Source organism: Parasteatoda tepidariorum, chromosome 7 (genome assembly GCF_982258835.1).
Source record: "Parasteatoda tepidariorum strain Cologne lab strain chromosome 7, Ptep-v5.0, whole genome shotgun sequence".
NCBI classification, from domain to species: domain Eukaryota; kingdom Metazoa; phylum Arthropoda; class Arachnida; order Araneae; family Theridiidae; genus Parasteatoda; species Parasteatoda tepidariorum.
Window position 1 is genome coordinate 33,301,353 of NC_141761.1, and position 23,434 is coordinate 33,324,786.

The window sequence follows — 23,434 nt, forward strand, 5'->3', positions numbered from 1 at the left end:
TTGCAAATTATTACGATAATGCAAAAATTACTGAATTACACATTTCCAATTACGAGCTATTTAGTTTTTAAATACAAATTATCAATCCCTTATATTTTTCTATTTAATCTTAACTTTATATTTTAAAACATTGCTAGAAATTTGATAACCAAACAATTTTTTAATTATTAGATTTGCTATATTAAATTTTAGATTTCTTTCCTCAAGATTCCCTTTTAGATTTCTTTCAAATCCGACAACTTTCATTATATGTTAACAATAGTTGGATTCTGTACTATTCAAAGCTTGATTAAGTTTTCTCTTGTAAATTCCTTCTTTTTTCTTTTTGATGAAAATTATTTTTCTTAATGATGTCAAATGTTTTAGCTGACTAAGAAGCACAGAAATGGCCACATGATCAAAGTTGACTGGCTTGACAGACTGACATTTAGGGAAATTGAAATGATAAATGAAAAGGAAAAAAGGTCTTCAAATTTTATGTTCCTAATGGTTGAGTTTCCTAGGATATACAATGGTGGTGTTGAATATACTGTTGTATATTTTGAAGAGGTTTGTACCAATTTAATATCATTACTCATTTATTAGCAGATTGGTCTCAATTTCATAGTCACATTTATTCATTGAAGGACTTGGTTCAATGAGAGAGATGTTAATTCAGGATGAAGCAACTAATATGGATATATATATATATACACACACATATTGAAATCTTGATTTGTCAGGTGGTCTCGGGACCGCAAAAAATTATGATGGAAAGGATAACCTAATACAGTAGGGAATCGATTATCGGAACCATCGCTATTCCGGATAACTGATTTTTCCGGTTTTTTGAATCGCTACAGAAAGCCGTTTTTTTTTATTGTTTAACCCAACTAAGAAAAATTATTTTAAAATAATCTTAAAAAGAAAAAAAAAACGATGAAGTAATACACTAATGATTATTTCCAAAATGATGGTAAGATAAACATCTTTCAAAAAGAAAGAAAAATCCTAAAATCTTATGAGGAAAAAAAATTTTTTTTTTTAAAAATGGCGAGAAAATTTATCGAATTTCGTTCCGGTTTTTTGGTTTTCCGGTTTTCTGAATTCGGGATCACGGGTCCAGTACTGTAACAAAGGCTCACATTATAAATTTGTTTAAAGTAATTGCAATATAGAAATAATCAAATTATCTATAATAACTATTTACATTATTTATTTAAACATAACAAAATTATAATATTTACAGTACAAAAAGAGTAGATGAAGGCATTTTGTTTGTGGTCACTCTAATCGATAGCTCAAGGTTTATTTCGTAAATAAGAAGAACACTGGTTTGCAATGGACTGTATATCTCTTTATTTTAAATAGCTCACGGACTACGTCCGCCATTTATGAAGTTCTCAAGGTATATATAAATCTTTCACAAAAAAAAGGGTGGCGCGGCAGTCGCACATGCGCGAACATGCCGCCCGGCATTGCAATGTTTCAACATTCAATTAATATGTAATTTAACAAAGCACAATTTGCATTATTCAAAAAATCTTTACAAAGCATTTAGATGATAATTAGTAACATTGATACAAATAAGAAAAAACAAATTAATGATACTTTACACTGCAACCGATCTTCACATACAACAAATATTCAATTCAAAATAAAATTAAACATGAGAATATTTTTATGATACAGGTAACAAGCATATTTTAGAAATAGACCTCTTAAGGGTCCCGTGCTGGGTTTTCACTTCTACAACTCTGATTTTCTTATCAGTGCCATAAAACACTTTAATTATTCTACCCATTAACCATTTATTAGCTGGTAAATTATCCTCAATAATTAAGACTAGACTACCGATTTTGACATTGTCCTTTTCGATTCTCCACTTGCCACGTTGCTGCAGTTCACTTAGGTAGCTTCGTTGCCACTTTCTCCAAATTAATTGTACTAATTTGGTTATTCTTTGCCACCTGGATAACCTATTTTCCTTTAAATTTGTCAAGTCCGGTTCAATTATGGCGTTCATTGTTCTCCCTATCAGGAAATGCGCAGGAGTTAAAACTTCTAAGTCGGTTTCATCCGCGGATAGTGGAGTTATCGGTCTACTATTCAAAATGCTTTCAATTTGAGTGGCTATAGTATGCAATTCTTCGTAAGTTAAAGAGGCATTACCTACAGCTCTTTTAAAATGGTATTTAAACGACTTAATTGCTGCCTCCCAGAGACCACCAAAGTTGGGGGCTCTAGGCGGAATAAAATTCCACTCTATGCCTTCAGCGGATAGATAGTTAGCCAATTTTTCATCAGGATTTTTGAATAAATTTAAACATTTTTTTAACTCCTTGTTAGCGCCAACGAAATTCGTCGCGTTGTCTGAAAACAGTTTGGCACATTTGCCTCTACGCGCGATGAATCTCTTCAACGTGGCAATTAGAGACTCGGATGTCAAATCAGAAACTATCTCTATATGCACTGCTTTAGATACAAAACATATGAATAAGCAAATATACACCTTTAGAAAAATTGCTTTTCTTTGATGTTTACATTTAATGAAAAACGGACCAGTTAGGTCAACACCAGAGCAATTGAATGCGAAATCTGGCACAACTCTTTCTCTAGGTAGATTTCCCATTATTTGCGTAGCAGCAATGGGTTTATTTTTAACACAAACAACACAATTATGAGTAATTCTTCTACATAGAGAACGGCCACACAAGGGCCAAAATTTTTCTCTTACACAGTTTAATAAACCATTTGGACCAATATGCAAATATTTAAGATGATATGTCGAAATAATAACAGAAGTTAAAGGACTATTTTTATGGAGTATTGCAGGATGTTTTTTAAGAAAATTCAATTCAGTGTTACCTAATCGTCCTCCAACCCTTAAAATTTCATTTGAATCTAAAAGAGGGTTCAAATTTCTTATCTTACTCGTAGGAGACACCTTCCCGTGCAGTTTGAGACTCCGAATTTCTGATCCAAATTCCTCGTTCTGTATTATTCTCAACAGGAACTGCTCGGAGGCGTTGATCTCCTCATTGCTCAGAGGTCCTGAAGCTCCTTCAGTAGGATTTCTGCAATTCTTAGAAAACCTAAAAATATAACTTAATACACGCACTATAGTAAAATAATTATTACTCAAGCCGATTAGTTCATGCACAAAATTTTTGGATGTTAATGTAAAGGCTTTTAAGGGACCTTCAATGTCTAAGCTTGAAGGCTTTTTAAGTTCACTTTGGAAGACACTCAGTTCTTGCGACACAGGAAAGTTTTGGTTAGGATACTCATTGTCATAAAGGATATTGGGGCCTTTCCACCATAAATTTGTCTCTAAAAGTTTCACAGGGTCCGATCCTCGGGATATCAAGTCCGCGGGATTCATCTCGGATGGCACATGATTCCATTGGGACTTTAGCGTCAGTTCTTGTATGAGTGCAATTCTATTTTTCACGAATGTCTTAAGACTCGTTGGCTCCTTTTGAATCCATGCTAGCACAATCATGGAATCAGACCAAAGGTAAACTTTGTCTGTTTGCAATTTTAATGCGGAAAGTATCTTTTTCATTAACTTGGACAACAAGACTGCAGCACAAAGTTCCAGTCTGGGGATACTTAGGGCTTTAAGTGGGGCAACTCTAGATTTGCTAGCAACTAATTTCACATTTATGTCACCTGCAGAGTTGAACGACTTGCAATAAACGACCGCTCCATAGCAACTCTCCGATGCATCAGCAAATCCATGAAATTCGATTGTTTTAGACTGTTCTATTGTAATGCACCTATCAACTTTAATGTTGTTCACATCTTTCAACGTGGAAATAAATTCGCTCCACTCCTGAGATTCTGCAGCAGGAAGTGGATCACCCCAGTCAATGTTCAATTTCCACAATCTCTGCATAAATATTTTGGCCTTGGCTATGACAGGGCCGGCTATCCCTAGGGGGTCAAAAAGTTTTGCAATGGTGGACAAAACTGACCGCTTGGTAAAAGTGTTGTTCTCATCCACTGATATTTTGAAGGTATAGCAGTCCTCTGATGGTCGCCAAATGACTCCTAAAGTTTTTGTTTCATCGGCGCTCGAAAAGTCATAATCGTTTTTACTTGGTGAAAGTTCCGGATGGCTAGCAGACCATTTATGTAGACTCATACCGGCTTTATCGAGAATTGAAATCAGTTGCCGCCGTGTTTCCTTCGCTTCATCCAGAGAGGGTGCTGAATACAACACATCATCCATATAGAAGTTGTCACGTAGAAGAGGAGCTGCCAGAGGAAAATTTATCCCCTCGTCAAGAGATAGCTGATTCAAACACCTTGTTGCTAAAAAACTAGCACTCACGGTGCCGTACGTGATAGTTCTCAATTCATAAGCTTTTGTTGGGCCATTCGCATGATCCTTCCAAAGGATTCTTTGAAGACAATGCTGCTTAGGGTTCACCAAAATCATTCTGTACATCATCTTTATATCCGCTTGAAACGCGTATGTGTGCCTTCGAAAGCTAGTCATTATGCTAAATAAGTCTTCCTGTATCACCCCACCATTATATTGGATAGCGTTAAATGAGGTAGCATTATGCGTCAAGCTAGAAGCGTTGAATACTACGCGAAGCTTCGTAGTACTCTTCTCAGGACGATACACGCCATGGTGTGGCATATAATAGGAACTTTCCGGTTCTCCTTCATCTTTAACTTCACTCATGTGACCAAGCCTCTCGTATTCATCAAGAAAGTTTTTGTAAAGTCTCAAATGTTCTTGGTCCTTTGATAACCGATGCCACAGAGAATTCAGCCGTTTAAGAGCAATATCCCTTGACTCGCCTAAACACGAGGGTTCTTCCTTAAGGGGTATAGTTATTACGTATCTACCTTCTTTATTACGGAAATGTGTTTGCTCAAAATGTTCCTCGCAGAAGGTCGTTTCTTTACTTTTCGTTAACCCTACGTCTAAATTTTCAACTTCCCAAAAACTCTTTAATGTTTTGTTTAAATCATCCTCTAAAATTAATCCGCAATGCACGTTGGTTGTATGCGAATCAATTAAACTACCACTCGCTACGTATCCGAAAACGGTATTTTGTAGAATTAATTTTGATTCGTGTAAATATATTTGTCCCGACCGTAATAATTCATAGAATATCTCCGCGCCTAACAATAGGTCAATTTTATCAGGAATGAAAAAGGTTTCGTCAGCTAATCTAACATTAACAGGAACCTTAACTGCTGCATTAAGAAATTTCGACGGCGTAAAATCAATTATTTTTTCAACTACTAAAAAGGTTAATTCCTTTTCAAAACTCTTATCTTTATTTGAAATCGAAGTCCTAACACACCTATTTATATTCATCGTTGAATCATTCAAACAAGAAATTTGTGTGTTCATTTTTTCGTAAGGCAAATTAAGATTTTGTAAACAATTGCGATTAATCAAACATGATTGGGAGCCTGAATCTAGCAAGCACCTAACTTCCTGCCATAAGAAATTTTTATTCTTAATAAAACACTTAGCCGTACTCAAAAGAACAGTTTTCGTGTTTAATTTATTTTTTTCATAACTGGTGGCGACTACAGACATATTTCCATTGGCGCCGTCTTGGGAGGAAGGGTGGATGGAATATTCAAAACTCAACTGTGATTCTTGGTTAACAATAGCGGGTGATTTATTATTTCTGTTAACTCTTGGAAAGTGGATCATTTTATTATGAGGTTTACCGCAAAAGCAATCCTTAAATTTGCACGTTTGAACGGAACATTTGGCAGATAAGCATTTAAAACATAATTTGTTACTCTTGACTACTTCTAATCTTTCATTAATGGACATATTTTTAAATTTCGAACACACATACAAGGCATGCTCATTAGATTTACAAATGACACATTTAGGATAATTTATTTCGGATAAAAACACATTAGAAATATTTTTATTAGAACGGAAGTCTCGATTCCTTTGGGAATGATAATTTATAGTATCTTGTTTTGATTTAACCTTGGAAGAAAGATAAATATCGCACTCTCTTCCTAGCTCTTGTGGTTTGAAAAATGATTCTCCCTGCCTTACTGCAATATGAGTCATTAATTCTCGGTCAAGTAGACCAAACATCTTATCCGAAATAATTAACTCGCATAATGTTTTAAAATCGCTAACCTTGCGTAATTGGCAATAGTATTCGAATGCTGCACTCAATCGTGAAGCAAACTGAAGATAACTTTCATGAGGCATTTTTTGCATTTTATTGAAATTGTTAATACATTCTCGAGGTGTTGGTTGAAATTCCTTCAACACGATTTCTTTAAGTTTATCGTAATCTGCTAATTCTTGTTCACTTATATAAATCATTAAATTTTTCGCTTTTTCACCTAACAAATTTAGCAGTATTTCGGATTTTAATTCTTCGGGCACATTTTTCGTTTTAAACGCTTTCTGGAGGGATTGAAAAAACAAATTAAATGCTTCAGGTTTAGAGGGAACGGATATGGTAAGGGTTTTTATACTTTTTATTAAATCTTCGAGACGGTGCGGCGGCTCTTGCTCGCTAATAGTTTCCGATTTCGAAGAATTGTGCGATTCTTTTCGCGCATTAGATAATTCAATTTCTTTCTCTAACTGAGCGAGTTTAATTTTTTCTAACTCTAGTTTTGTTTGGTTCTCTTTCTCTAACTGAGCTAATTTAGTTTTTTCTAACTCATAATTGTTTTTCTTTTCCTCAAGAATATTATCAATCAAACTCTGAACGAAATCACTATCGTTTTTATAAATCTCACTATTTTCAATTAGCTTCTTTATATCAATAACTCTTGCCCCTTCTTCAACTTTTAAACTTAACTCGTCCACGACGACTTTTAATTCGTCTTTTTTTAGTTTATTAAGGGACATTTTTTAAACACACTAAAATAACTCAATGTAAATAGACAAACTGAATAACTCAAAGTAAATTTTGCACAGTGAATGAAACAAGGGAAATTGCTCTTACCTCAGAATTTCGGCTTCTTTTTTATTGTCACTCACTAAAAATTTCACTCAAAGATAATATAAATTCCATTGTTAAATAACACGAGCATCGTACACATAGTTCGTTCGTTTCGGTATGCACTTTAAATGATTTCCATAAATCACTAATTCGCTTCCGGGTGACTGGACCACATGTTTGTGGTCACTCTAATCGATAGCTCAAGGTTTATTTCGTAAATAAGAAGAACACTGGTTTGCAATGGACTGTATATCTCTTTATTTTAAATAGCTCACGGACTACGTCCGCCATTTATGAAGTTCTCAAGGTATATATAAATCTTTCACAAAAAAAAGGGTGGCGCGGCAGTCGCACATGCGCGAACACATTTGATAAACATCTTTGTTTTATATTTGTCCAGTTGGAAAAAAAGATGTCATCAAAGTTTGTTTTAAGTGGCTGTGACTATGGATAATTTTAAATCTTTTAATGATTTTACACTGATTTCATAATTTTTGAATTGTTAAAAAAGTTTCAGTTCCTTAATGCAAGTTTGAGCATTAAAGTTAAAGCTTTCCCTTTTTGTTCATATTTAAAGAACATTAATTGTGTATCAGTTTCTTCATTTTCTATTTTTATGTCATGTCATAAGTAATTACTTAAAAGCTTACATTTGTCTACAATAAGACAAAGAAATGAAAATTTGTCCACATTCATAGGAGTTCAACGGAAATATTACATTTTTATCACTCTTTGTATCTTGATTAATTTTATAAATTTTTACTAATTTATTGTTCATTTCATCATTTTTCTGTATTGTTTTTATTGTTTTACCTTTGTTTTTCAATTTCTCTTTGTGTTTGTTGTTTAAGGTAAGCAATATATGAATATGCTTTAATTTCACGTATAAAACTTGTAAATTAAATTAAAAATGCTCTTTATAAATAATTGTTTGAAAAAACAGAATTTGTCTATTAATTTATTTGATACTTTTTTTAACAAATCATAGTAAATTTTAGGTATATTCTCATGCTGTGCAAACTTTGTTTTCTTAACTTTAAAGCAGAACAACATTCTTTTTTTTCTGTAGAAATCATAACAAATATGTTTACATGCATTTTACAAATGATCAAAGCATAGTTTAAATTATTATTTTTTAGTTCTCAGGTACAATGCTTTTAGACATTTTGGATATTGAACTTAAATGTTAAAGGAATTATGATGTACCAGATTTTATTAGCGAACTAATATTTTATATACACCGCTATTTTAAGTTATAAAAATTTTCTCATTTTCCATTAGCTGGGTACCAGATTGTTTGACCCTGATGAACTGTTATTTTGATTGGAAATATTTATGCATCTCTTCTCAACTGCATTTACCGAAATGTCATTTCCCAGTTCTTGTCATTGCAATAAATTGAAAAATATATAACTTGCCACCATTGTTGCTCAGGATATTTTTGAACAATTCCACCATTTACTCATGTCTTTATTTTTTTTATATATTTATTTATTTGTTTGTTTTTATTTTTTTTGTGAATTTAATGCAATATGTTACGTCTATAAGAGCCAGATTTTTTTAAAAAAAGCGTTTTAAATTTCTTAAAGTTACTCAAAATTAAAGTAAATTTAACGTATGAACTAATTTTTTAAATAACAAATCGAAAATGTAATGTGTGTAAAGTGACTTATTTTAACAAAAGTGAGATATTTTAACAAAAATTATTAGAACTGCTCTATTTTTTTGAACTGAGTTTTATAGCTATGAAATCTGCAAACAAGACATTCATAACTGGTTAAATTGCTCTATGCAATTTAACCAGTCGATTAAATCTCAAAATTTTGCCTGGTACTCAGCTAACTGAGAAATACTGAAAATATGTTTCATGTTTTTATCGTACATTTAATGAGTTACTACATTAGTGCATTAGACTGTGTCTAGTGATAAGATTTTCTCATGAAAGTTTTCTTTTAACAGTAAATAAATTATTTATTATTTTTTTTACTATTCTAATATCTTTTTCCCCAAATATTTTCTCTTTTAGGACGGAGAACATGTTTGCCATGTCAACAAAGCTGGAATTGTAATGGTATCTGATCCTGAAATATCTGCTGTAAGAATTGTTTATAAAAATTTATGTAATGCTGTATTGTAGTAATTGATAATTTTTGTGGGATTTGTAACTTGTTATGTGACTGTTAATATTTGAATATATTGATATTTTATATTTGAGCATTTTACATATTATTATGCTTAAATTTAACTTTGACAGGATTGCCACTCCACAGGGAAAATCTGGATAATACAGGGAATTTAAAAATCACGTAAAATAACAGGGAAAATACAGAGAATTTTTATTTTTTCTTTACGGACTGAGAAAATACAGGGAATTTTGTTTCTAATTTTTGTCTTTTAAAAAATGGTGACTACTCAATGCGTAATCTATGGGACATTTAAGGATGATTTTCCATCTAAACTTAATTTCGTTTACTATAGCATTACTTAAGTGTGTTCAGCTGTTCCTTTTATTTCTCTAAGTTTTTCCAGCAATTAAAACTATAGTTAGTGTAATATAGCTCACACAAGAGTCCATTAATTGTATTTCCTCCCAATATATTGTGTATAATATGTACAGGGAAAACACAGGGAATTTTTTTTCCAGATTTGAGTGGCAACCCTGTTTGAAATATCTTGTTTGTTAAAAAAAAATTTCTTTTATATACATTTTTCTAAAATGAATTTTTGATCCATTTACAGTTTCGAGTTTTATATTTAGACCTTATCAAAAGCTTCTTTACTTTTACTTCTTGAGTTTACTTTCCTTTTTTTTTTCCACCTTTTTTTTTTTTTACCTTTCAATTTTTCCTGTGTTGCTTTTCTTTTTATTCTATTCTTCCTATTTCTCTTTCTTTTTTTCCCCTTCACACAATGCAGAGACAGGCCAGTAATATCCTCTTTTTTTATATCAGACTTAGTTTTTACACAATTTGATTATCTAACATGTGTACTTGCGTACATTATGCTGTTGATGTTACAAGCACAATAGTCAATTTTGACTCGTTTTCAGTTAAGTTATATATTCTATCCATCTTTTTGTTCCATTTTCTTAACTTTCTTTTTTTCTACGTTCTTGGTTTGTTTTTTACTCTTTCGCCATTTCAGAGAATATCTGGCTTTCTTTTCTCTCGTATCTGATAATGGATGTATCATTTGGTAAACCAAATTTCTAAAAAATAACTGTCATCTCTAAAATTTGTTTAAGTTTGTCAACTTTTTTAATTGTGATTTATTATTATTTTGATTTCTTTAAAAAATAAATTATGGACTTAATTAGCTCTCTAATATTATAAATTTTGAATTTCTCTTTCCATAATTTCCTATTCTTTTTCCTTATAAGTTTTATATTATAAACTATAATTAATATCAAAATAATCATATTCCTTTTCTAATTAGTTGTCAATTATTGTGTTTTAAAATTAAATTGAATTATTGATTGAAATCAGATCAGCTGCTATTTTCATACTTATTTTGAAGTTTAATAAAAAAAGTTTTTTAACTCTCTTTTTTCTTCATTAACATAGTAAAGATAAAAAAAATTTACTAAGAATTGTAATTTGAAATGCTAAATGTTTTTTTTTTTTTTAAATAAAATTACTTACATAAATCTTCCTTATGTATATATGTATATAATTTTATGTAGCAAAACCTAGTTGAAGCTAAGCATCATAAACTTGCAAGAAGTATAAGAAGTGGACCAAGTGATAGAGATTTAAAACCAAATGCTATCACACGAGATCAACTAACGGTAAATAATTTTTGTCACTTTTTTATAGTTTATTGTTTTACATATTTTCTGAATCATTGAATAGGGGAAAACAAAATTATTTGTACAACTTTAATTTTGTTGCCATTATTTATTTATTTATTTTTAATCTTTGATTGCCTATTTAATTTGTTATCATTATTTTACTAATAAAGTTTTATAAATCCCTAGAAAAACTATAAAACAAATATTAGCTGAGATAACTTATTATCATCAGGTTTAAGTCATGACTTAATACATTTTATGCATTATTAATGACAGGGCTCCTACAACTTGGAAAAAAACAAATAAGTGGTCGATGAGATTTTTCAAGATTTCTGAAAAATGCTTTCATTTGTAGATTACAACATTATTCCATAGTTATTTTTTTGCACCCATATATATTTCCTTTAATTTTAATACATATAGCTTAAGGCATCTAGATATATCTCATTTTTGCTACCACTTAAAAAAAAATTCTTCCAGATCTGGGGAACTCTGTAATAAATACTAAAGTGCTTGTATCTCTTTTTAGGCTATTATGAATTACTAAAATGCTTGTATCTCTTTTTAGGCTATTATGAATTACTAAAATGCTTGTATCTCTTTTGTAGGCTATTATGAATTATCCTCCCACTAAAGCATTATCATCTGAAGAACAAGATTTAGTATGGAAGTTCAGATTTTACCTAACTAACCAAAAGAAGGTAGCTACATTTCATTTTATTATTTTGCTTTCATTTTTATCAGGCTTGGCTGTAATGAAGAAGTAAGATTATTATATTAATAAACAATTTTTTATTGCTTCTGATATTTCAAAAATGCTAAATTATTTTGGACTTAATAAGCCATATTCGTTTCCAACTTAATGCTTTCCGGGGCCGCAATTTAATCGATTCTATATGGAGCTCTTTTGTCTGAGAGAACTTGGAAAATTGTTGTTAAATTTTCAACAAGTTATACAAAACAAAATTTATTGAATTGCAAACTAAATAAGAAACAGTCAGGGGTTTGATTGCCACCTCTTATATAGATAGCTTTTATCACAAGTTAAAAAACTTGATTTTATTTCGCTGACTTCCGACATTAAGCTCCTTGATGAATAATACAATGAATTGCCGATCAAATTGTACAATTTTCCCAAAGTAATCCAGTTTTTCCCGCTAGTGTCGCTGGTGCACCATCCATTACAATTGCTGAACATTTATTAAAACCTATTTTGCTTACTGCTTTTTTCACTGCTTCGAAGATGTCCTTTCGTCTTGTGTCATCAGTCATTGTACACATTTCCAATGATTCTTTCTTGGGAGAAAAAACTTCCTGTGTAACACGTGTAAATATTAACAACTGACTTATATCAGTTTGACCGATGCTTTGATGAAAGCAAGGTGAGGAATAGCTACTTTTTTCAACTAAATCAATTAGAAAACTAGCACTGAATCAAATTTCTCAGCTAATCTATCACCAAAAAATTTCGCCTTTTCAATATCACGTTTCGTACTAAATTGCTGTCAGTAAATAGTTTCTATGCTTTAAACAGATCAAACGAAACAGGCACATGAAGTATGCTGAGTAGATGATTGACCCTGGGAAAATTTTATGGAAATTCCTGTCTGCTGTTTCAATTTCTTCATTAAATTAGTGATCAAAACACTTTGATATTCTCCTCCATAGTTTTGATACTTTTTTATGATTATTTTCTGTTATTTTCTTTAGGCACTGATATCATTTGTATGCGAACTAAACAATGTTAAATAGTATGCAAGAGAGGATGTCTCCATGTCTTAAACATGTCTTTACATGTAAAGCGTAACCTCTCTGTGTAAAAAGGATTTGATCGTTCAAACATAAGTTTTGCTCTGTGTTTGATATCATTTTTTCTACCCCGAAAGAGTTTAATCTTTGAGAGTAAAGTCCTTTTTCTGTAAAAAAAAGAGTAAAAAATTAAAGTAAATAACCATGGTTCTCTTTCTTTATTTAAGGACATTTATTATGATTTTGAAACCCTAGTATCTTTTACGTGTTTTTTCCCCTGCCCGGTTAGACTCGGTCCAATCTAAGATATACTTGCATATTAAAAGTGTAACTTTTTGGTTTAATTAATGTAAAATCTAAGAGTTTCTGGAGGATAAATTGAAATTTTATCATGTTAACATGTACTTTTATTTAATTAAGCTTTTTCAAAGAAGTATTTTCTTATGAACTTTAGTCCTTCTGAAACTTGTGGATGTATGAAATTTTTTTAGAAATTATAAAATGATCATTTCATAACATTTTATGCTTTTGTTCAATCATAATTGTCGTTGGTTAACTTTGTAGGCCCTGACTAAATTTTTGAAATGTGTCAATTGGAAAATATCAAGTGAAGAAAAACAAGCTTTGGATTTGTTGGGTCGTTGGCAGGCCATGGATATTGAGGATGCACTAGAATTACTCTCACCACAGTTTACCCACCCAATTATCAGAAAATATGCTGTTACACGTTTGAAGCAAGCTCCAGATGAAGTAAGCCTGCGTGCTTCCACATTTTTATTCTTTTTTTACTATTCTTAATTTTTTTTCTTTCTAGAATCAGTATTGGAACTGGATGATGTAAGAAATTTATACCACGATATATCCTCTGTTAGACATATGGATATAACATTCGTTCAGAATTTTTTTTTTTTTACGAAAACCGCACAATCAGAAATCTTAAATTGATTTGAAATTAATAAAGAAATAAATCTTTAAGAACAGGAAGTGTTAATTTTTTTAAAAAAAAATGCTTTATTAATATCAATAACATTCCTGAAATTGTTTTAATTAAAATAATAAAGTGTTACATAATAAAATACTATTCACTGAAACCTGAATTCTGAAAATAAAAATAACTGAAAAATAACTGTAAAAATAGGATTAATTGCAATATTGTTAAATTATTTTAAAAAAGTGCAACTTTTGTAATGTCAAAATATCACTTAACTTTAATTTGAAAAAAAATAGTTACTTTAACTAATAGCTAACTTTAATTTTTTTTAAAATAAATTAACTGACATGCATTGAAAAAGTTTTAAAGAATTAAGAAAAATGGTTAGAAAAACTGACAAAATACACCATTATTAAATGATTAAACAAAGACTGCCTTTAAAACAATATTTAGCCTTCAACAACATACCTTCATTTTAATAAAATACTTTATTTTAAAAAATAATAAGGAACAATAAAAAAATTAAAAGCTTATCATATAGATTAATGCCTTAAATATTAATGAAGTTTTTATTTCTAGTTAATTACTTTTATTTAAAACTCATTTGATTGTAGATGTTAATCCCTTATCAATTAGTTTTACCAAATCAAATTAATTTGATTAATTAAGTAAAATTAATTTATTTGAAAAATGTAACTTACTCCATTAATTTTTCTTTTTTTACATAGTTGACTATTTATTATTTTTTGCAGGATCTTTTAATGTATCTTTTGCAACTAGTTCAAGCCTTAAAATATGAAAACTTTGAAGAAATAAAAAAATATTTTGTCAGGACAAGAAGTTATACTAGTGAATCCTCAGATAGACAGAGGTAAATTTTTTTAATTTCCTAGTTTTGAATATTGATAGTTGTGAAATGTAAAAATTTTCCATTCATTAAAATATAAATGTCTAAAAATGCTTTTAATATTTATTTCATTTCAAAATGGTGTCTCCTATTTTCAATTTTTGAAAAATAACTCTTAAATTTAATAAAATTTGTATCGATTTAATAATAGGATTCAGTTTTTCATGTTTAGTATAGCAGTTCTTGAATTTTCATAAATTTAAAAGTAGTGCTTGAAATATTCTTTGAAAAATCAAAATTGTATGCACGTTAAATAAAACAAGTTCCAAAGTTAATAGCGAAACTGTTATTTAATGAGATTCCATGATCCATTTTATGTATCCAGAAATTTTAAATTAATGTTATAATATGAATATTAAGTTTGTAGATTTTTCATCTTTATTTAAGAAAAATTGATAAACTCTTAAATTGTTATGTAATCTCACAAGAAAAACTTAAAACCTTTTTTGAAGAACATGTCAAAAGGTACAAATTTGAAATTTCAAGGAAACTGTGATTGGTGGAATTCACCATATTAACTAAAATTTTCAGAAGAAAATAGAGCATCATACTACAGTTTCCTTGTTTTCTCTTATTTCACTTTGTTAGTCTTATAGCTAAGACTTCAAAAGGAGAGAGAGAGAAATTATTGGCATCAATTATTTATAACACTCAAGTGCAAGCAGAAACATATGCGATTTGTTCTTAAATATCTCTAATTATTGTTTATAGTTTGATTATTTTCGTAAGATTTTTTTTTTTTTTTTTTGATATTTGATATAATGTTGAATACTTATGTAATGTGATTATCATTTCATTGACTAAAAATAAAGTATTGATTGAAAAGAAAAAACATTTTTGACCCAGCAATGGGAGTTTTAATTTTTTTTATGCAATTATTTTCTTCTTTTTCTTTTAACTGTTTGTCTCCTATCATTCTTTATATAAAAATAAAAGTTTAAGTAAGTTATACATAGTTTATTGTTGATTAAGATATCAAAGCTCTTTTAAATTTTTCATATAATATTCCTGTTAATTTTAATTTTTTTAAGCATTTTTCTTACGAAGCTATGCATTTATAATTTTATATTCTAGTGTACCAATGACTTTCTGTACCAACTGATATTTAATATTACTATTAGTTAATATATTTAACCTGTACGGTTTGTTTCAAGTAGAAATCAGTCTCAGATATAAGCTATATAATTAGTTTAAATCCTTTTATTTTCCTTAATTATATTGCATTTTTAAAAAAATGCTATTATCTTATTTCAAATGCTTGTAGGGGCAATAGAAAAAAAGATGATGAAAATTGTTGTAAAAAGATTGCAAACTTACTTTCTCATTATTGCAGTATCACTGAAATGAGTAAAAACAAGTAAAGATTTTTCTTCGTATGTTTTGTTGAGCCTAAGTTAATTTTAAACACTTAGTTTGAAGTTAGAAAAGTTTACTTGATTTTTCGATAGTTTTGAGAAGTTTAATTGTAGATAAACTAGTACTTAATCATATAATTAATTTTGAAAAATTTTAAGGATATAACAAAAGGAAAAATTAACTAAATTTTTAAACAAATACTTCATTATCAACATTCAGTTTATGTACACTAAAAGATATACCAAAGATAAAACAACAAACTTTTCACATTTTTGTCACATTTACCTACTACCTGCTTAGAGTTTTAGTGGCCCTGGGCAAAACAGTGAAGCTTTTTATAATGGGGAATAAAAGTTGTGTTTAAAAAGTCAGAAAAACAACTCCAGCAGAAAACAAAAACTATAAAAATTTAAAGATGTGTGTTAGCAGGACAGCACTTTATCAGGGGACACACTGCCTGCCAACACACAGAAGCCTTATTGTTGTCAGTGGTGAAACCAAAAACTGACAGTGCCCCGAGTTCCCATAATGGAAAGTCAAATAAGAAAAAACAATTAGAAAAATTGAAATGTAAATGCAAAGATAAATAAGTGACAAGCAATCACAAAGTAAGTCTTAATAATAACTTAAAAGCACACAAAATAAGACATAAGAAGCACCCACAAATAAGAAAAATAAATAAAGATAAAGTTACAGTAATCATTATAATTTAAATGATTTAGAGGTTATTTGTTTACTTGAGCTCGAGCATTTTAAAGATTTTGTTAATAATGATTTTAAGCACATTGTCACAGGTAACCTTAACCTAATCAAAAATAAATATTTAAAATTTCTCACAGAACTTGGGACTAAGTTTAGACCAAGGAAATAATATAACTTAAATAGTATTCTTGCTTTAATCAGTAAGGATTTAGATTATTTTATTGCAAAATGCGCAAAAAAATTTAATTGGCCTCTCAAGGGATTTAGTGAATGGAAATTTTGTGTTTTAAATTAAATTTTTTGAACAATAATATAAAATACTGTAGTTTTTATTTGAATTCTGATATTATTAAATCTGTTAAGGAATTAAAAGGTAATTTTATTATCTGTGTTGTTGACAAAGCTTCTGATAATTTTTGCTTTATTTGCAAAAAAATTTTTAGGCATTTTATGAGTAAAGAATATGATAATAATAATACTTTTGTCAAAATTAATAATTCTAAAAACGAAAATGATAATCGAATATTAGCTTTTTCCAAGAATATAGGTTTGAAAATAAATATCCTTATTTATTTTCTGCAACTAAATTCCACGAAACACCGGTTAAATTTAGATTTGTAACTTGCGGTACTGACTGTTGTACCGCAAGTTACAAATCTAATTTGTCTTTCTACAAATCTGTTTTTGGTAAAAAAAAATTTAATTATTTAAACATTATTTTAGATGAGATTATTTCAAATGATAAGCATTTTATTATTAATAACAACCAAGACGTTATTAAATATTTGAATTATAATAATATTAATACTGTTCTTACATGTGATTTTGAAAATCTTTTTCCGAGTATACCACACAATAATTTAAGGAATACTTGTTTGAAAATTTTTGATAAATATTTGAGTTATGAGGACATTAATAAGGATGACTGGATAAATTTATCTAATATAAACATTTTTTGAAAATTATGTTTTCAATGGTATTTGTTTTTACAGACAAATTCAAGGTATTTCAATGGGGAATAGTTATTCTAGTGCATTTGCTAATATTTTCTTACATTTTTATAAACAAAAATTTTTACAACATAATTTCTTGATTGGATTTAGATTTATTGATAATTTAATTATTTTTAATGGTAATGATTTTGATTTAATTAAAGATATTTATCCTAAAGAACTAAATTTAATTAAGACTAATTCAGATAAAAATTGCGCTTATTTTTTATATCTTGATATCAAACTTCATAACCAATGAATTTTTATCAGATTATATGATAAAAGAAGAGATTTTAAGTTTAATGTTATTAGTTTAACACATTTCTATTCCAACTTTTACTGTTGTTGTTGGCATATGCCTGTTTAAGCAGTGAGGTGCGATTGTTCTTGTTTTCCAGTGGCGCCATCTATGGCCAAGAATTTGACTTCTGCCACACATTCGTCACACCCTTTTATAGGGCAGATCCATTCATTCATCCACAGATCGTAATTTTGACTGGAATCAGAGAACAATCAATCTCCAATCCAGTACCCCCAGAGGTTTTGATTTGTTATGGGAGCATGGAGGACTTTCCGACTCGACAGATTTAATGTGCATCAGTCACCATTTACTACACAAGGAATCTTCGGTCGTCGGGATTCGAACTCTCGGACATGGGCCCAGCTCCCTACTGACCAGGCTATCTCGGCCTTCCAACCTTTACTTTAAGATTTTTAAGAATATTTTGATTGGTCAAATTCGTAGATTTAAATTTATTTGTAATAATAAAACAGATTTTCTTTCAGCTGTTGGGAATTTCAAGATTTTTTCTTTTAATTAATGTAATTATGATGTTTTGATTCAAAATATTTTAAGGACCTTCAAATAATTTGGCTGATATTGAAGCCCGCATAAATAAGCCTATGCAGTGAAATTTAGGATTTAATTAATGTTCCAGATGGCAGCACCTTTTTAAATTTTTTACTTATTGAATGTTTTCTATTTTATTATCTTTGCAAGATTTTCAAAAAAAGGGGTCAGCACTTGATTTATTTTTTGAAATTTCCTTAATGATTAGGCAATTTATATGTTATTTTGATGTAGTTGTTCTAACTAATCTAACTGTAACTTTATCTTTATTTATTTTTCTTATTTATGGGTGTTTCTTATGTCTTATTTTGTGTATTTTTAAGTCATTATTAAGACTTACTTTGTGATTGAATGTCATTTATTTATCTTTGCATTTACATTTCAATTTTTCTAATTGTTTTTTCTTATTTGACTTTCCATGGGGGCAATGTCTGTTTTTGGTTTCACCACTAACAACAAAAAGGCTCCTGTGTGTTGGCGAGCAGTGTGTCCCCTGATGAAGTGCTGTCCTGCTAACACACATATCTTTAAATTTTTATAGTATTTGTTTTCTGCTGGAGTTCTTGTTTTATGCAGGAGGATCTGGTTGGTAGGGCGTTGGACTCTCGTGTTCATAAGAACGAGAGTTTGAATCCAGCCGACCAAAGAATCCCTGTGTATTAAATGGTGACTGGTGCACATTAAATTTGTCGATCACAAAGTCCTCCAATTTCCCATAGCAAATCACTACCTCTAGTGGTACTGATCCAGGAATTCCTTTGTCTTCTGGATTGGGTTTAAAATTACGAAGATACAGAGCTGAACATTGGTAGTTGTAAACTCAAATTTGGGTTGGCTGTTCAAGGGCGGTAATGAAATAATTGCCAGAGTCGCCATCAGGGGATAGTGCGTTCGCCTCCCAATGAGGTGAACCTGGTTTGAACCTCAGTGGTAGCTAGTTGATATGAATTCTAATCTAGGCTCACACCAAAATCAGCCTTGACTTCATCCTCAGTAATAGACTGATTATATGTTAGAATCCCACTTGTCTTTAGACTAACTGTGGGAGGTTTTCCTCTCCATGTAACACAAATGTGGATTAGTTCCATCAAAAAGTCCTCCACAAAGGCGAGTTTTCCCCACTGCTTGATCTAGGAGTTCCCTTGTCTTCTAGATTGTGTTCAAAATTACAAGGCTGCCAAGTTGAACATTGATGGTCATAAACTCAGAATTGAGTCAGCTGTTCAACGTCAGTTATAAAACAAAATAAAATGATGCTATCAAGCAGTTTCTTTTCTCAATTTTTCGATGTTTTCTTTTTCTAATTTATTGTGTATATAATTATGCATTATACTTTTGTTTTATTCTAATTCTACTTATTTATGCAACAAGCTGTTGATTGAATTAAAATTTTAATCCAATAAAATTACACTTGTATAATATTTGTTGTTAAATAATATATCTATAATTTTTACATATATACATACAAACAATTTTCAACATACGAACTTAAAGGAAGAAGTTTCTCACTAGCATATTAATGAACTTAAAATAAATCACCTTTTTAAAATATTGCAATAGCAGAATAGCTATTTAAAAACTATCCTTCCCAAAACACAGTTGAATTTTGAAAGTCTGGAGAGAAAAAATTACTGTTTTATACATAAAATTAGTTGAAATATGCTTCTAAAACAAACAAAAAAATTTTGGTCCTTTCAGAATTTTACTTAGTACCTTTCTCTACTAAACTCTTCTTACACATAAAGCCATGAAAACATAAAGTAATAAAGCAATTTCGTAGCATATAGCAAATTTTATATTTACTGCCTCATCTGTTCACTAAAACTGAAACTTATATAGTTTTGTTTTTCCCTTGCAAAAGTGTTTTAAAATGAACGTTCTCAACATATTTAGACAAAATAAAAAATAATAGCAAAAAACTATTAAAAAAGACAATTTTTAGATTTTAAAGACAAAGCTAAAAATGATTTTTATAATTTTATTATAAGCACTATTATTAACAGCAATTCTTTATTATTGGTAGTAAAAAATAATTAACTCTGTTTAAGCTATTTTTTCTTAAAATGTTTTATTAGAAATATTTATTCGGTTATTTTTTACATTATATGTGTAGTCCAACTCATTTGTATACAAGTTTGTATACTCATTTGTACATACTGAGGCAGTATACTCATTAAATTAAACTTGGTTTGGCTGAAAATATCAAAAATGAAAACCACAATGTACAAAAATGAACTAGTGGATGCTTAAAAGTTGCCTACATTTTACTTTTATTCATTTTCTTTATTTATATTTACCTTGAATTTATTTCAATTTTTCCTCAATTTTAAGCATATGTGCTCGACTCAAAATTTGTTTGTACTGAAAATACTTACTGATTTCAGAAAAGTTTGCAATTTTCAAATAATTCCATGCCTTACCTTTTCAATAGTAATGTTTATTATGTATCGAAAGGTACTATCTAATAGTTAGTATCGTTAGATACACGTGGACATGATTTCTAATGAACAATCGTTGCTCTACAGCTTCCTGATTTCAATTCTTTGTGTAATACATGGCTAATCATAGGAAGAAACCTCACTTTTACTATATTACTGATGTACAATTGAGCCTAATAGCTGTAAAATAAATTTCAATAAAATAATTTCAGAAAGCTTATGAAAAATTCCTTATTAAATCTAGATTGTGCTTATAACACAGGTTTTATGTAGTTTTTTTTTTAACTAACCATTTATTTAAAATTTCTTTAAATAGCAATCTATTTTTTATCTAAATATTATGTTTGGTTTTATTTAAAATAAGACTTCATTAAAGTGAAAATTCTGACTTTTTTTTATTTTTTTAAAGGACTATTTCAACTGGTAATGAATCAGAAAAATCTGCTTCGTCTCTCGATTCAACTTCAACCAACCAATCCGAACAAATATCTCTAGAAAGTGGCTTTCCGGCCCTTGGAAACATAGATGTAAGAATTCTTTTATTTATATTTCATATTGTTTAATTTAATGCGTCTTATTTAATTGACTTTTTGTTTGGCAGTTTGTATAGCAAACGAAGATTTCTTTTAAGAAATTTACTATAAAATTGGAGCATTGGGAAGGAAAAAAATTTTTTTTAACTATTATTATGCTATGTATCTTAAAAAGTGTGGATAAAAAGAAGGTTATGTTACAGGTTATATGACATTTTAATATGATTTGTAGTAAGAGAGAAAAAAAAATTTGAATAATACAAGATTTCAGTGAGAAATTATTCCATTGGCTTTTTTTTTTCTAGTTAAAAAACATATTTGTAAGTAAATTATTTGATAATGAAAATCACTGAATAATTTCACAGTTTTATTTTAGTAACCTAGCACTATTTGCCCAAATAGAAATGTTATCTTGGGTGACTTCAAATATGTTAATTAATTAGTATTAACTACTAATTAAGTTATGACATCAGACATAAAATTGCATTTTCTCTGAATAAACACACACGCACACATATATATATATATATATATATATATATACAGTAGAACCCGTTTAAGAAGTTTTTCAAGGGAGTGGAAAGAAACGACTTATTAAACGGTGAAACTTAAAAACACATTAATAAAAAACTAAAAAATTTGAAATTGTGTAACTTATATTACATTCTCAGCCTAATGAAATAAATATTGAATTTTAATATTCATTTAGAAAAAAAATTGCTAATAAATAAAAACAAAGTAACCTACTTTATTTTTTGTTTCATACAATGTAATATACGTTGTTACAATAATTGACTAGATTTCTGTGAGAAAAAATCGTGTAAAGTGGTTTGTTTTTGTCTTTTCTCACCTACCTTTAAGTGAAAATTGTCCAACTGCTGTAAAAATTTAAGCATTTCCGGGGGTACATTTTCAACAGTGTAAATAAATTTCCTAAAAGTATCCAGCCCTTTCCTGGCATCAGAAAAGCTAGGTGGTTTAGCAATATCTTCTTCAGTTTCACTGAATTCTTCTGTATCATTTGTAACATCACAAATATCCTCTAATGTCAGCATATCACAAGGTAAAATTTCGTCGTCAACGGATACATATTCTTCAAACGATGCTGTGAAATTAAGTTTATTTTTGAATGACTTCCAATCATTAACAAAATTTACGTTTGTTTCTTAGTCTTCATCTGATATTTCATATTCAGCTTCTAAGAGATATTCTTCAGTTGTATCTCCGTCAGAGAATCCAGCTTTCCGAAAACAGTTAGCAATGGCAGATGGTGTTATTAATTCCCATGCTGATACAATTAACTCAATCGCTTCTAACATATTGACTTTTTTTAGCTCTCCAGTATTTTCAAGTCCTTCCAGCATCCGTTTCACAAGTCGCATTTTATAACGCTGCTTAAATACCTTAATAACTCCCTGATCCATTGGTTGTAGAACAGAAGTAGAATTTGGTGGTAAGAACTGCAACTTGATGTTAGTGTACTTATTCTCCTTGGAATGAGCAGCGCAGTTGTCTACGAAGATTATGATGTTTCGTTTTTCTTTTCGCATCTTACTGTCTAATTTTTTCAAATACGTTTCAAAAATTTTAATTGTCATCCAGGATTTTTGATTACTGTCATAATCACAAGGCAGTGACTTAACATTTCGAAAGCATCTTGGTTTTTTCGATTTACCGATAACTAAAATCGGTAATTTTTCTATACCATTCATACTGGCCCCAACTAAAATTGTCAAACGTTCTTTACTGTTTTTTCCGCCATGACAGGGTTCACCTTTAAAGGCAAAAGTTTTATCTGGTAAAAGATTGAAAAACAGTCCACATTCATCCATGTTAAAAATGTTCTTTGGTTGATACCCTGAAATAATTTCAGGTAATTTAGCTTTCCATTCTTCAGCTTCTTGTAAATCAACGCTGTTACAATCTCCTTTAATTGTTTTATAAACTAGACCAGCTCTTTTTTTCATCCGATCAATCCATCCATTGGAAGGCGTAAAATCAACATTCAATTTCTCCGCAATCTCTAATGCTTTTCCTGTAAGAAGAGTTCCGTTGACAGGTATGTTGGCGGATCTTGCTTGTTTAAACCGTATCATCAGTTTCTCTTCAATATTTTCGTATTTTCCTTTCTTCACTTTTTTTACTTTCTGGGATGCACCGGAACAAGAAGAGTTTAAGATGATGTCTTTCTTAGCAATAATGCCATTTAACGTAGTAACAGGAAGATCTAAATTTTTTGCTA

At 29.7% G+C, this 23,434-nt stretch overlaps 1 protein-coding gene across 2 annotated transcripts in view; it reads left to right on the top strand.

Annotated features, from left to right (window-relative positions):
• Pi3K59F (phosphatidylinositol 3-kinase 59F) overlaps nt 1–23,434 on the top strand; it is a 57,974-nt gene that overhangs the window by 9,061 nt on the left and 25,479 nt on the right. For both annotated transcript variants that reach the window (XM_071183631.2, XM_087167638.1), the window contains exons 5-11: nt 367–549; nt 8,971–9,039; nt 10,627–10,731; nt 11,343–11,435; nt 13,048–13,233; nt 14,167–14,285; nt 21,069–21,186. In XM_071183631.2, coding sequence (XP_071039732.1) covers nt 367–549; nt 8,971–9,039; nt 10,627–10,731; nt 11,343–11,435; nt 13,048–13,233; nt 14,167–14,285; nt 21,069–21,186 — 873 coding nt within the window. The remainder of the gene's footprint in view (nt 1–366; nt 550–8,970; nt 9,040–10,626; nt 10,732–11,342; nt 11,436–13,047; nt 13,234–14,166; nt 14,286–21,068; nt 21,187–23,434) is intronic.